The following is a 14,976-nucleotide window of genomic DNA, read 5'->3' as shown; positions in this document are numbered from 1 at the left end:
TGACATGCTTTACTTTTTGAGAAAACGGTAAAACAATATAAATTCTCGTTAACGAGAATAACGGATTTGTTATAAACATATGTCATGACACGGCGAAACGCGCGAAAACAGGAGTGGGTTTTCCCGTTATTTTCTCCCGACTCCGATGTCCGATTGAGCCTAAATTTCCACAGGATTGTTGTTTTATATATAAGTTGTGATACACGAAGTGTGGGACTTGGACAATACTGTTTACCGAAAGTGTATAACGGCTTTAAGTGCGAATGTCTTTAACAGCTCGTTAATAGCAAGCCAAGTTGCAGCAATTGAACGACATAAAACAAGATTCGAACATCATGAGAAATGCAACATTTTGTGAATTTTACTCAATCAAAGGTTTGGGTTTCAGCACTGTTAATACTAAAAGGTCTAAAATAAACAAAACATACCTTCTTTTGATATATCAACATCCATATTGAAACTGGCAGGTTTTTACATCCCAAGAAAACAACGACGAGTAAGTCGAGAGATCTGCTCCCCACCACGTACCGCTACATCCACTGCGTGTAATTCACCCAAGAATGTCTTGAGCAGTTTCTCTTGGTTTAAACAGTTGTCCAGGTGTGGTTTCTTGCTATCCGTCCACGAGATGGGTTTAGCTGTCACTGTGGAACGATCTCAAAACACACCATGGTATAGTCATCTCCCCCAGTGCGCATGTTTAACTGTCTGCTGACTGCTCCTCCTGTGGACGGGAGCATAAGAGAGGTACGTGATAGAGACTGATGTATGGGTAAGTGGTGATGCGCAGCATTACCGTGATATAGAGTGGGAGGGGCAACCCGGATCGATCTTTGTTTGTTGATGGCCGAGGCATTTTACAAAGGTTTGAAACAAATCGCATGAATTCGCCCTGGAGCACGGAAACCGAGCAAGTGCTTCTGAGGTCGGCATTTAGGGGTCTTAAGGAGGGAAGTTATAAGCAACGAAGGGCACATCCTTAAAAGAAGTCTCCTAGGAAAGTTTTAAGTTCGTGGAAGAAAAGAAAAGGGCATGAAAGTAGGGGATGACTTACTTAAATAGCGCCGTTTATATGATGCGGTAAGGAATTGGAAATAACGAAGTTGCAAGGCGATATTCTGCATTGTGGCAATAATTAGCCTGGTTGCGTGTGGCCGTATGTTTTTATAGTTTTGTTAAAAGGAGGCAATCTTTCAAAATGTTAAACGGGGTTTTGTGAAAGCTGACCAAAAGGTCTGACCACTATGACCCTATGTGGTTTTAGTTTTGTTCAACTAATCGGAAGAGTACACTGCGATAGAGACCTGTGATTGAAGCCCTGAATTCCACCAACAAGACACAAATTACCGAGGTGTGCTGCGAAAGGTGGCACTCCACCAGACCAACAGAGCAACTGCAACTACTAGTCCAGCATTCTCCTGAAGACGATCAGAGAATACTGATCGAAACGTTGAGTTGTTAACCACCGGTTCCTTTAAGAACCAACATTGATCAACAGAGATATTCAGTTGTTGTTGCCGCAAACATCTCTTCGTTAGCCACCAGACCTCTCAGATGTCTTGGACCGTCCCCTTCATTTCTCGTCAAGAACTCTTGTCATCATTCGGAACGGAGTAGACAGAGCAGAAGAAGTTTGTCAATTGTTTGAATTGTCAAGACAAGAACAACATCAGACAACACCAGGAACGTACAGATATGTTGTACGCGAGACTATACACAACTTGAAGGCCGTCATCTTCTTGCAAACTCAAAAACCAGTCACCATATAGCGCCAAAAGGCGTCCTAACGTGTACCAATTAGTGTTTCTTGTCATTTGGCTCAAGGAACAAAGATTTGTATTTATTTTTCTTTCCAGTATTTTAACTTCTGGCTTTAGCTTGCCAGTCTCAATTAAATTATTGTCTTCTGAGGCGTTAAGAACTATTTAAAACATGCAGTCAAGTAGCTTTCTTTTATTCTCATTTTGTTTTTTCAGAAGTGTTTTCCAAAGCCTGGTATTTCAGCTATAACTTCTGAAGATCGTATATAACCTATATACAACTTGTATAACGTATTATTGCAAGTGGATGTAGCTTCAAATTGTAGTAAGTCATAAGCCATGGGTGTTGATTAAGGTGATGCAACTATCGGATAGACACGTACGATCCTCATGTTCAATTACAATTTTATTTCCTGCCTCGGTCGACCCACTGGGGACGGTTGAGTCAATAATAACCACCAGACTCTATGAAATGTTCATTTAAATTCCTGCCAACTAATTACATCTGGCAAGTTGTGGCTCGTTTTGGGGCCATAGGACAGAGCGAAAATGTGAGTCACACTTCAAAAAATGACTCTGATGTAACGGCAAGTCACACGAAGCAACTTTAGCAGGCGAATTGCAAGTTACAGAGCATGCTACAAAACCACTTTGGTTGCACATGAGTAATTTTTCGGAAAAATGTATTTCGACTCTGACAAAAAAAACCCTTGTTGCACAAATTTGTGTGCTTTCAGTTTCACTATTAACTTATTCAGGTCTGAAGACTTTTAATATTTTTGATTGATAATTTGTTTTTACCTCTTTCTCAAAAAATTACGTTACTTCTGAGGGAGCCGTTTCTCACAATGTTTTATACTATCAACAGCTCTCTATTGATCGTTACCAAGTAAGTCTTTATAAAGCTTACACCTCACTAACTAGAAGTAGTGTCCAAAAAACAGTGCCTTTAACAGTTCGTCATCGTTGATAACATCGAAGGGTTGAGACTTGTGTTGTTTGTCTTCCTACCAACAACTCTCTCCACGGTTCCCTTGAGTCAGTCAATATTCTGAATACTGAATAATCTTCATGCAAAACGAGAGCAGACTTTCCTGTTGATGTTTGTTCGCTTACGATAAGTTGATTTCAGGAGAAAGGAAGCATGAGTAATCATAACATGTTGTTGAAATTTCTCAAAATCTACTACCATGGATGACGTCTATCATCTTTGCCGAAAACCATGCCACAAGATACGAGGTTCAACAGTGGTTACCTGTAACCACAATAAAATAGCAAAGATTGTTATTTTGTCTCCATTCTTCATAATTATGGAATGGGGCCGAAGGGGCTGATCTAGTAGCTTACGTCTATTGTGAAAATAATCACATAAGATCGTAAATGCAGCGGCAATGTCTGCGAGGTAACAGTCGAGTGGATGATCTGACTATTCGCCGAGTAATACTGACATCCCGACATCGAGCGGCACAACTCTCTCGATCCAGGTTGATTCATCGCTCTGATTTAGTCCCTTTTTTCTTTTCCTTTTATCGAACCCCAGACCATGAATAGAAGCAGGTATATAAGGTCATCGCTCAGTCAGTGGTCATCATCAGAGTCAGTCAGAGAAGAGCTTAGGGGGCAAGAATCTTGTTTGAGAAATGAATAATGACAACTCATTTTGTGCCAGTCAAGCAATTATAATAGATGAGTCCCCATGGAGGAATGCTCGTTGAGAAGCGGGACACAGTCGTCATAGTGCGCGCCGAGGATCTGGCTGTTTCAACCGGTGATAATCGCTAAGGCCACTAAGTACAGATAGTGTAAATAACCCTCAACAGGTTTTTAATGGGAATAGTTAATGCAAATAATAATAAATAATACCAATAAACTGAATTTATATTGCGCTCTCTCCAGACCCGGGGACATAACAGTAAAAAATACCATGAGAAAGTTACACCGAAATTGTCAAACAAAAAGTACACCCGCCCCAGTAAAAATAAGCAGAAAAGTAGAAATCAAAAGCCTTATTGACAAAAAAAGTTGCATGAATACACTAAATATTGAAGAAGTCATTAGATGCAATGTTTAGTCGGTTTTAAAGATATACATTATGTGATGTAAATTAATCTGTATAAGTGACAACTTTTTTGAGAACCCCCCCCCCACACATTATTCAAATGAACTAAAATACAACTATGTTAAACCAATCAACCATAGTTGGGCAATAGCGCCGGCCATAAAATAAATTAATATTGCCAACTTAAAAGGCAAAATAAACGAGGATGGAGGAACACACACTGAATTTAAAACAAAAAACAAGCTGTACTACGAAAATAATTACCCCTGATTTAACAACTTTCAGTTGAGTAGCTACAGTAGCACACCACGCAATAAGAACACAAAACGACAAAATATTAATACAAAACAAAGCTTAATAACGAACGTTCGGCTTACAAGTTGCTTGTAAGACGTTTACGGTTGGAATAAATTGTTGTCAACTCCGAAAAGTAATAAAGGGCATCTTATGTGGCAAACAAGCTTCTCAGAGCAAGGCATTGACCGCTGTGGACGGTGTATCGTTTATTAAGAAATAATATCCTTTGAATGAAACTGAGAAGTCGGGAAGTTTTCTTAATTATAACCAAATCTATTTTTTTTTTTTTACATTATATGGTCACTCACTTGCCATGTAAATGATCAGTGAACCAGACAGGCAATTACCGCTCAGGGACTTGTACCTTAATATAGAAACTGAACCCTTATAATAAAGAAACAATTTGTTTGAAGTACGTGTCTCAGAAAACAGGCGTAAAATCAAATCCGTGTTGTGACGTAAAATTACGTCACAGCAGGGACTGGATGAAGGTTGAGACAAGGAAGGCAGTGGACACTATTGGTTATTACTCAAAATAATTATTAGCATAACACCTTACTTGGTAACGAGTAATGGGGAGGTGTTGGTAGTATACAACATTGTGTGAAATGGCTCCCTCTGAAGTAACGTATAGTTTTCGAGAAAGAAGTAATTTTCCACGAATTTGATTTCGAGACCTCAGAATTAGATGTTGAGGTTCCGAGCATCTGAAAGCACACAACTTCGTGTGACAAGGGTGTTTTTTCTTTCATTATTATCTCGCAACTTCGACGTCCGATTGAGCTCAAATTTTCACAGGTTTGTTATTTTATGCATTTATGCTGAGATACACCAAGTGAGAAGACTGGTCTTTGAAAATTACAAATAGTGTCCAGTGTCTTTAAAGGCTGACTAATTACATGAAATACTGCATGAGCTTGACAATAACTGAATCATCAGATGCAAAGTGGAACGGTAGTTATACAAAAACTCATGCAGCTTTGTAATGATGTTATAGTTATTTAGTCATGACTAAATTTTGAATGGGACTGTATGACCCGGGAATTCGTGTAAATTCGACCAAGAAATGGGTCAAACTGGCGTGAAATTCCGGTTAAAATACCCTTTTTACCAGTGACCCACCTATGGGTAGGTCTCGAGTTAAATTCAAATATTTTAGTGAGAAACTACCTTTTTCTCAAAAACTACGTTTCTTCAGAGGGAGCCGTTTATCACAATGTCGTATACTATCAATAGCTCTCCATTGCCCGTTACCAAAGTCAGTTTTTATGCTAACAACTATCTGGAGTAATTACCAATAGTGCCCAGTGCCTTTAAGACAATGTTGACCTGGGGTTCTTGTTAACAGTGTAATAGAAATGATGACGATTCACATAAAACTAGACCAATCAGAAAAAAAATGTGACAAATCAACCTAGATACAATAATTATCGGCACAAAAACCTCAAAGCAAACACTTAGCACACCATTAAAAGTCCATTAAAAATTATCTAAGCTAATTCTGTTCATGTTGTTTGATGTTTTACCTTTTACCCGTTCAGATGTTTTTATCATTTCTCTTTGAAGATCTTTCGTCAGTAATCGCTTTTAAGTGCATTTTTGCAATATGAGTTTCATAAACGAGGCCAACAAACAATTGGCACATTAAACTAAACTAACTGGCAGCAGTATTTGATTGAATGAATTAACATCGAGGTGACATCTTTAGTTTTCATCGACCATTAGTGTATCAATGATTATGTTTGATAATCACTCTTAAAATCAATGGCAATCATTGGATAATTTGTGAGAAAATTAATTTGTGAGTTAATTTGAAGTGATGTGGTTTTATAAATAATAATAAAACAACATCATACGCTAGCATGCTAGCATAGACTAGCTAGCACAGACAGACGAATATGTTCCGCAACAAAGTATCTAACAAGAGATTGCCAACAGTCATCGAACATAAATACAGGTCAGGTTTGGACAACCAGATAGATGGGGAGTATCACAAACGAAACACACTCCTGTAGGGTGGAACAGATGGTTGGCTGCAGTGGAAAATGTGGGCAGATAACATCAAGGAATGGACAGGTCTTAAATTGGGCCAAACTTCTCAGGGCATCAGAAGACAGAGACAAATTGAGGTTATGTGTGGCAAATGCTACCACAACGTCGCCCCTAAATGCTGATGGGGACAGCGCAACGGAAGGCAATCATCTTATACAATTAACATAATATTTTTTTCATAGCTATCGAAGGTGTTGTTGTCGTATGCTCGTAGCCTTTATTTAAATTGCCTGTTTTTATATCTTTAATAATGCTTTTAAATAAAGACAGCAAAAAAAGTAACGCAGCTGTTGTAAAAGTACCTATATTTTTTTTTTTACTCGTATTCTTAAAATGAAAATACCAGGAGACAGGCAATTTAATTACAGTGATTTTGACACCTTGTTTGTAACAATGGGTGGAGTATTGTTATCGCAGTAAGTGCTTACAGGTGAAAAGTGTCAATTTCCATTGTTGCAGTAATTCCTATTGACAAGAACAGCTTTTCAAAATTCCCGCTATTAGCTTCACGCTGAATCATAGGAGAGATCAATCATGTCAATAGGAGTTACAAACAGGGCGTCAAAATCACCGTAATTAAATTGTCCGTCTCCTGGTATTTTCATTTTTAGAATACGAGTAACAATTTTAAAGTTATAAATGCTTTTACAACAGCTGCGTTACTTTTTGTGCTGTCTTTATTTAGATATAATATTTTAAATGATGATGGTAAGTTTGAAAAAAAAAAAAACTCTCAGGGGTCGATTTCACAAAGAGTTAGGACTAGTCCTAACTTAGGACTAGTCCTAGGAGATATACAAACTGCATGGATAGTCCTAAGTTAGGACAAGTCACTGGTTCTAACTCGAGATAAGACTAGTCCTAACTCTTTGTGAAATCCACCCCTGGACTCTCTTGCTGATGCTGTTCATGGTAAGTTTTAATAAAAAGCTAGCAACCCGAAAAAAGCTCAACACAACCAATAACGGTTCCACACTAAGAGTCTAACAAGAGTATATCAGATCAAGCCAATTTAATAACTTCCCCACACCCATTCATAAATCAATGTTCACACCAATTGACACATTTACTAATAAAGAAACCCACAGATTTAATTTAAACGTAGCGAGAGAGAAAAAAAAAACACTCTCTAAATGTAAAAGAATGAAAAACACCACTCTTTACATTTCGAACTGTCCGTCATATAAATGGCTCTTCAAAAAGTGTGGTGGTTATTGCACTCTTTTAAAGGGGTTTCACTCCAGGAGAGAGTGAAAACTCACTCAAAAAGATGCAAACTTCAAGAGTGGAAGACCACTCGAAAAAGAGTTGTCCTTCATATGGCCCTTCAAAGAGTACATTTTCACTCTTTTACACTAAGAGAGCACGTGTCAGAAATGTATGTAAAGTGTAACGTCATTCCATTTTGGTAAACCTAATAAATCGACCTACAAATGCACACGTGTTTACCTTTTAATACTGCCTAAGGAGAAAACACCGCAATATTTCCATCGAAACAAACCAGAGAAGTGCAGCCGCACTCTGAGTGCGCGCTGGCAGCAAAAATTAGCCCATCTCTTAGCAAAACTAGGATCGTCTTTCAAAAACTGGTCGCGGGTAAAATTCCCTCATCACACAACAATGTCTTGCTGCCGGATCGTACTTTTTTTGCGAGGAGACTTTCGGAGCCAGATTTCTTCGAAAGTATCAAACCATTGTAAGATCAATGGCGAGATTATATACTTTACTGTCTACATGTTTCGATTAGTTTTGTTTATTAAGTTGAATTTTGAGTGTGTATTTTAGTGTAAACAAGTTTTTAGAAACGCAAAAGCAAATGCATTACTGCATAATAATATTTCACATGTGACCATGAAACATTAATAGTTATAAAATGAACATACTTAGCCTATTTTGCTTTCTTTGGGGGCTTCAACGGCAGGCAGGCTTTAAAATGTGATGGAAAGTGAATTTTTCTTTACTCATGCTTGGCACAAGGGTCTTTGATTGGATTGGTTGAAGTCAGTCAAAATCTGTCATATCCAAGAGACATCTGCTCAGAGGATGAGTTATTTCAAAGGGATATTCGAGGCATCAGGTTTTGTGAATAACGCATCAATTCAAACGACCTTCAGGCAGTGGACACTATTGGTAATTACTCAAAATAATTATTAGCAAGAAACGTTACTTTGGTAAAGAGTAACGGGGTGAGGATGATATCATAAAACATTGTGAGAAATGGTTCCCTCTGAAGTGAAGTAGTTTTTGAGAAAGAAGTAATTTTTCACGAATTTGATTTTGAGACCTCATTCAGAACTTGAGGTCTCAAAATCAAGCGCCTGAAAGGACACAGCTTCGTGTGACAAGGGTGTTTTTTTATTGTACAGTTATCTCGCAACTTCGACGACCAAAGTTTAACAGGTTTTTATAATATGCATATGTTGAGAAGACTGGTCTTTGATAATATATCAATAGTGTCCACTGCCTTTAAACCAACATAATGAAAATGTCAGTGAAGTTGGTGATTGTGTTTCCTACTTCTGCTCTTTGTTATTTTGTCGATGTCCTCATACAACAACGTTCCTGTTTTAAGTAAATAATTTAACGAGAGCAGACTGTAAACAGTCATAGTGACTTTTGCAATACCGTACCATGTAACGTCAGCTGCAACTTTAAACAGCAGAAGTTTGCCGTGATTTAACTTTCTCGATTTGACAAAATAAAGTTTCAAATGAAGAAGCAGTATAGGGTGAGAAGTTCACACCTCATCGAAGAGTCAACACAACATAACCTCAGGCGACACTTATTTCGCCATGTCCACAAAACACAGTGGAATGAAACGAGGTGGAATTTGTGACAGGTCGGTTGTCTCAACTCTAGTTCCTGTTTTCATGACTTGGTATTATTAAGAAAAGTTGCATTTACTAAAAAGAAAGCACCTCTTCCACAAAATACGGTGGAATAAAAGGAGGTGGAATTTGTGACAGGTCAGTTGTCTTATCTCTAGTTCTCATTTTCACGATTTGGTACTATTAAGAAGAGTTGCATGCTAAAAAGAAAGCATTCGTTGTCCACAAATTGAGGCAGAATGAAACGAGCCGGAATTGTTGACAGGACTTTAACTCTAGATCTTGTTTTCATGATTTGGTGTTATTAAGAAAAGTTGCATTACTAAAAAACAAAAAAACTCCTTGTTTACAGACACATAAGTCTCATGTCGTCACACTCGTGTGGGTAATAGCTATGATGCAATTTGTTTTTCTGTACAATAAAATCGTCTTCCTCAAACAGTGTCCGGATGTATTTTTTGTTTGTTTTAAGGACTCCACTTTTTGAATCGATTGAGAAACAAATAAATGCTGCCGGGGTTAAAGGATAACGACGACAGTTTTTTATGTGTTTGACATTTTGGTTTTTGCATAAGTATTATAGCACAGGTTTCATGAAGCACAGTATTTTTATATGAATTTAATTACATTTAAGGGATGAATTGGTTCTCAGCGTTATTGCAGAATGTACTCTACTTATTAAAGATTAAATAATTTCTTCGCAAACAAATTAAAAACCATGAATAATATAAATACATATAACTAACCTACTTATTAAAAAAATATTTAAAATTGAAATGTCGTACCTTCGAGGACAACAGCAAAACTTATTTAATACAACGGCATGCATGAGCTCAAATAAACAGTGCAATGCAGTGCAGTTAAATTCTTAAATTGTTTTACTGAATTGTTTCGTCTGAAATAAATTCATCTCTTAAATACCATGCAACGATTGCTCCTTCTAGCTTGTCTGCTACGCCAGAAACAAAAATGCGCGCTACCCGGCCAACGACACGGTGGAAAGAGGGTAATTGACAATCAAGGAAATAATGTTTTTGTAAAAAGGTGATTCTCGTTTTCAAGAATACCATCTTCCTCGAAAGACTCACAGAGAGCGATTTGGAAAATCAAATTTCTATCAGAGACCAAGGTTATCCTCTTTAATCTCGGTCATAATAAACCCATTGAGCTCCACCCTTTTAAAGGAATGTCTGTTTATTTTATGGAGTCTTCATTGAACGTTATTGGTCAACCACAGCTGAAATCATACACCATTAGACAAAATTATTCCCTCTCTATTAAAACTAGGGAGAGTTTAATATCCGTCGTATTATTTTAGGAAGGAAACATCGATTCGCCTTCACCCTGAGCCTTCAGAGTCTTTCATCGGGTTCACAGAGAGGAAAATATGAAGGGGTATTTTTCTTGACGATGTGAAGTTTGGGAAATATTTTGCAAGACATGTCATATTTTTGTTGGCGTAATTCACGGGTGATTGTAGGCTAATGGTGATTTTATTGGAACTTAAAGCCATGCTTTTTTTTGTTTTTTTTTTTTTCTTCTTTTTTTTAAATCGTCCCAACATTTAACTAAACAAAACAAGTTTATGGTCTGACGTTTCGACTAGAGCAGAGTGTTTCCCAAAGGCCTTCAACAAAGACTCTGCTAGGTTCGAAACGTCAGGCCATTAACTATTGTTTGCATTTATACTATAGGTACATTTCGTTAGTTGTTTGCAAAAGCCTATTCTAGTTGACATTTAATTACATGATATTCCTAGAATTGTTTACAACAGTTTAGTAATGACGCTGTTATAGTAATTAACGGCCCTAACAGTTTTGGACTCTTCATGAAAATGTGAACATAAATATCTTACACTGTGGGGATAAAAACACATGGCTATCCCATTATCCCATTATTACAATATTGTATTAAACAATTCTATATCGCATACCACAGTGAGGTTTGTAGTCACTGTTTAAGGAAAACAAACAAATGTGCGAGCTTAAATGCAGTGGACACTACTGGTAATTACTAAAAAAAAATTGTTAGCATCAAACCTTAGTTGGTTGGGAGTAATGGGGAGAGGTTGATAGATGAAACATTGTGAGAAACGGCTCCCTCTAAAGTGACGTAGTTTTTGAGAAAGAAGTAATTTTCCACGAATTTGAGTTCCAGACCTCAGAATTAGATTTGAAGGTCTCAAAAAAATCAAGCATCTTAAAGCACACAACTTAGTGTTTATCAATAATAGAAAAACAAAAAAAGCTGGAATACATATAATCCGTATAATGAAAACAGAAACCTTATATTTCTGACTATGTCGAAAGTTGTGTTTAGGCAGGAGTGAGTTGATTCCCCACTGACAATACAAATAAAAACACCACATACCTTGAAATGGTATCATACATCCTACTTCCAGTGTACTGTGCACCTTTTGGTAAAAGGATATCTTGTCTCAAATTCAACGAAGCGCGTCATTCGACATCGTTTAGTTTGCAAATTTTTTTGAAACCATTATCAACACATGTTCAGCTCGCAATACTAAGGGTAGATGGAGCGATCCGTGTTAGAATGTGTGTGACAATATTGGGACAGTGGAGTTAACTTGAATTGGGTTCGTATCAACAAATACGCACGAGGGTTTACTTTAAAAATTATTGTTGGTTTTATCCATAGGATTTGCTTAATAGAACTCGAGGGGCGACCCTAACTAAAGACACGAGACTGCTCTGTCCCACCGTGTGCATGAATACCAATGAGTAGTTTATTCATAAAGATGTCCACTTCCAAATTGTTGGTTTTGTGAACTGACCTTGGATGACCTTTGTTCTGATTGATCAGCGCCATCTTTTCAATGGCTGCGTGGGTGCTGCGTTCGATTACCTTCCCTGGGTCAACCCCGATCTGCCCCCGGTACGTTCGAATATGCTTTGATGTCATTACAGGGGCTCGCCCGGGTCAGCCCCATGTGGCATGTTTGTGGTGTGGGTCACTTGGGGCTGGCCCGAGGTGTATGACGTCACCACGAGAGGGCGAGTGTGATCGTTCGATTGGCTCATGTCAGGGGCCCACCTGAGTGAGCACCGCGGGGTCGACCCAGAGAAGCTAATTGAACGCACCCTATTTCACATGGTTTTGTACGCCCTCTTTTGGATGTAGTTCTATTATTATAACTTATTATATAAAAGACATTACTGGATGGGTTTGTACACAACTAAACCGTTAACCCTTCTCTCAAAACACATTACCTCAATCGACGTTACAATTGGACAAAATAATCACTGGCCCTACCTTTTAGATACAAGTCACTTTAACCGGTATTAAATCCCTGACGGCGGGAGCAAAGTAATGAAATATCTAATCGTTTTGAAATTTTAGAAAAATATGCAGAGAAGCCACCTGCTTTAGGCGGATAAGAAACTTTATAAACATAGACTGTTGTTATTATCAAATTAAGAAGGATGCTCTTTTAGTATAGAAACAGGTGAGCAATTCATATGTATCTAACGCCAAAATCCCAAATGAAAACAGAATAAGGATTCTATATTTGCAGAACCTAAACCTTCCGTATAGCAATTGGGGACTTCTGTCCACACAGTGTCGGCGTGTTTTTATATATTAAATTAACGTAATAGCAAATATAGAATTCAATTTTCTCCGGGCGGGCTGAAATGACATCCGTGGATGTGGCACATAGTGAATGGAAAACAAGTCTCTAGGAACCCGGTTCGTAACAAACAGCTCGTGGCGATGCATCGTCCATAAGTCCCATCAGACCGGGGCTTCTTGACAATCGACTGGGATTAAAAAGTATACATTGAAAACATGACTTCACCACTGGGCACTCCAATACGACACTCAATTACGGCTAGAGGCTTCGGGGAGAACATCATCTTTGCGAAACTAACGAGTCTTAGATTAGATATTGCAAAGGGGAACGAGACGCAGAGATGGAAAGAGATGGAAAGTGAAGAATATTGAAGTAGAGTGAGACCGGTGATTAGGCCTCAACAAATAAATTCACATCTGATAAATCAAATTGCTCCGAAATGGGGCCTTTAGAAAAATCCTTGATTAAAAAAGTACACCATGCAACAGTAAAGTAAACATGCAACAATTGGCTAATAATACATAATAAGATTACAAAGTTTCAACAAAACAGGCAGTGAACAACTTATGAGTAATTGGTTTTGTCTCCCAGGAGCTGAACCCCCCTCTTACCCATTTGAAAATGTCTGTAAATAAGTTTGCGAATGACGGGGAGAGAGTTACAAAAGTAAAGCCATCATGTTTTCATATCTCACGTGTACCAGTATACTATCCAACATGACGTCAGAGTGACGAACCTTGGCGGGGGTGAATAAAATGAAGTACAAAGGCATCTCGTTGCCTAGCAGTTAAGAGCATCGGACTCAAACTCTGGTGTTTTCTGACCAATAGATTGTGGGTTCGAATCCCTGTGTCATTTAGCAAAACACTCTATGATGATTCGCCATTCGGATGGGACGTAAAGCCGTTGGTCCCGTGTGTTGTGTAACGCACGTGAGAGAACCCATCGTGCACTCATCGAAAAGAGAAAGGGGTTCGTCCCGGTGTTCCTGGTTAGATCGGCAGCATATTGTTTAACTAATGCTTGAGTATCCGACTCCTCTGCCAGTTTATATATTATTTGATTTGATATTTTGAGTCCAACCAAATGGTTTAATATGTATAGGTCTTTTTAATGAGCCAGACGTGCATTCATCTCTCCTTTGATTATACCAAATCTATTTATAATATCTAGGCTACGTCGGGAAGATCGCGACAATATCTTCGTGTGGAAAAATGCTTTGTTTGGCAAGTATGACTTTTCTCGCTTGGTTTTATTATAAATATACAGCCCCATTTTAACCCGGTTCCGTATTTGGCGTTTTATTAGAGACGGGCTGGAAGGGCATCCAGGGGCTGTCGCTGGTTCCAACTACTCGCCTCGGCTGCCGAAGATGACATACTACTGGAGATAATTTCAAGTCATATTGGCTAACCGGACGAAAGTACACGGGCAATTTGATGCTTTATCAGTGATCCAAATATCAAAATGCCAAAAGGACACTCCCAAAGATCTAGGCCAATACTTGGGGAATTTATAACATGAACAGACGCTCTCTAACTGGTGTTTCTTAGCTGTAGAGTTATCAAGACCTTTACTTTCATACAGCTTGACCTAATTGTTTGGGTCAAATCCAATAAAAATGGTAGCTGCTGCTCCAGAGTGCATAGCTTTGAGGTTTTTGACTGAAGGGGATTATGAAACAACAAACTTGAATATGGACTGTAAACGTTCAAGTCAAACATGCAACCAGGGATATGTTTGCGTTATACTTTACTTCCCCGAAAAGGATAGTGAAGAGATAACGTTATGCTGATGAACTATTAAAACAACCCTTCGCGTTGAGCCATTGTGGGTCGTTGTTTCGGAAGTACACTTCGAAAAATGGAAGTTGATTTTAAAATTAGTTCCCCAAGATGAACATGGGGTTATCTGTTCGGGTATAGCATCATCGATTTTGAAATTGCTCCTTTTTTCTTTTTTTATTATATTATAATTGTTTGCTTAATATTATCGCCCTAAAAATAAACAGTTTCGCACTGATATTAAAAAAAATAATAATAAAAAGGTAGGATTCAATCAAATATCAATATTTAAGAAAATATAATAATCGGATATAACTATACCAACACGCCCAGTTCAATTCAATTAGAGCATCCTCTCCCCATAGCGTTTTTCTTAAAGGATTTGGGTACTTTTTCAAAATGTCCATAGACTTACATTAAACTTACAGGGTTTGAAGATAATGATAGTGGAAAGCTTCCCTTCAAATCTTACTTACTGAGGTGCTGTAGTTTTTGAGAAATGCGTAAAACAATGTCATAAAATACGTTTGTAAATTATTAAAATAATTTTCGTCTCATGAGACGAACATTATTTTACTGACATTGTTTTACTCATTTCTCAAAA

The 14,976-nt window shown here is 37.9% G+C and overlaps 1 protein-coding gene across 3 annotated transcripts in view; it reads right to left on the bottom strand.

Moving 5' to 3' along the window:
• Positions 1 to 14,976, bottom strand: part of LOC139952315 (uncharacterized) — a 70,611-nt gene that overhangs the window by 11,985 nt on the left and 43,650 nt on the right. For all 3 annotated transcript variants that reach the window (XM_071951414.1, XM_071951416.1, XM_071951415.1), the window contains one exon: positions 429 to 724. In XM_071951414.1, coding sequence (XP_071807515.1) covers positions 429 to 453 — 25 coding nt within the window. In that variant the 5' untranslated portion in view covers positions 454 to 724. The remainder of the gene's footprint in view (positions 1 to 428; positions 725 to 14,976) is intronic.

Source organism: Asterias amurensis, chromosome 20 (assembly GCF_032118995.1).
Source record: "Asterias amurensis chromosome 20, ASM3211899v1".
NCBI lineage: Eukaryota > Metazoa > Echinodermata > Asteroidea > Forcipulatida > Asteriidae > Asterias > Asterias amurensis.
Note: the sequence above shows the minus strand (reverse complement) of the source record. Positions and strands in the feature narration are given on the sequence as shown.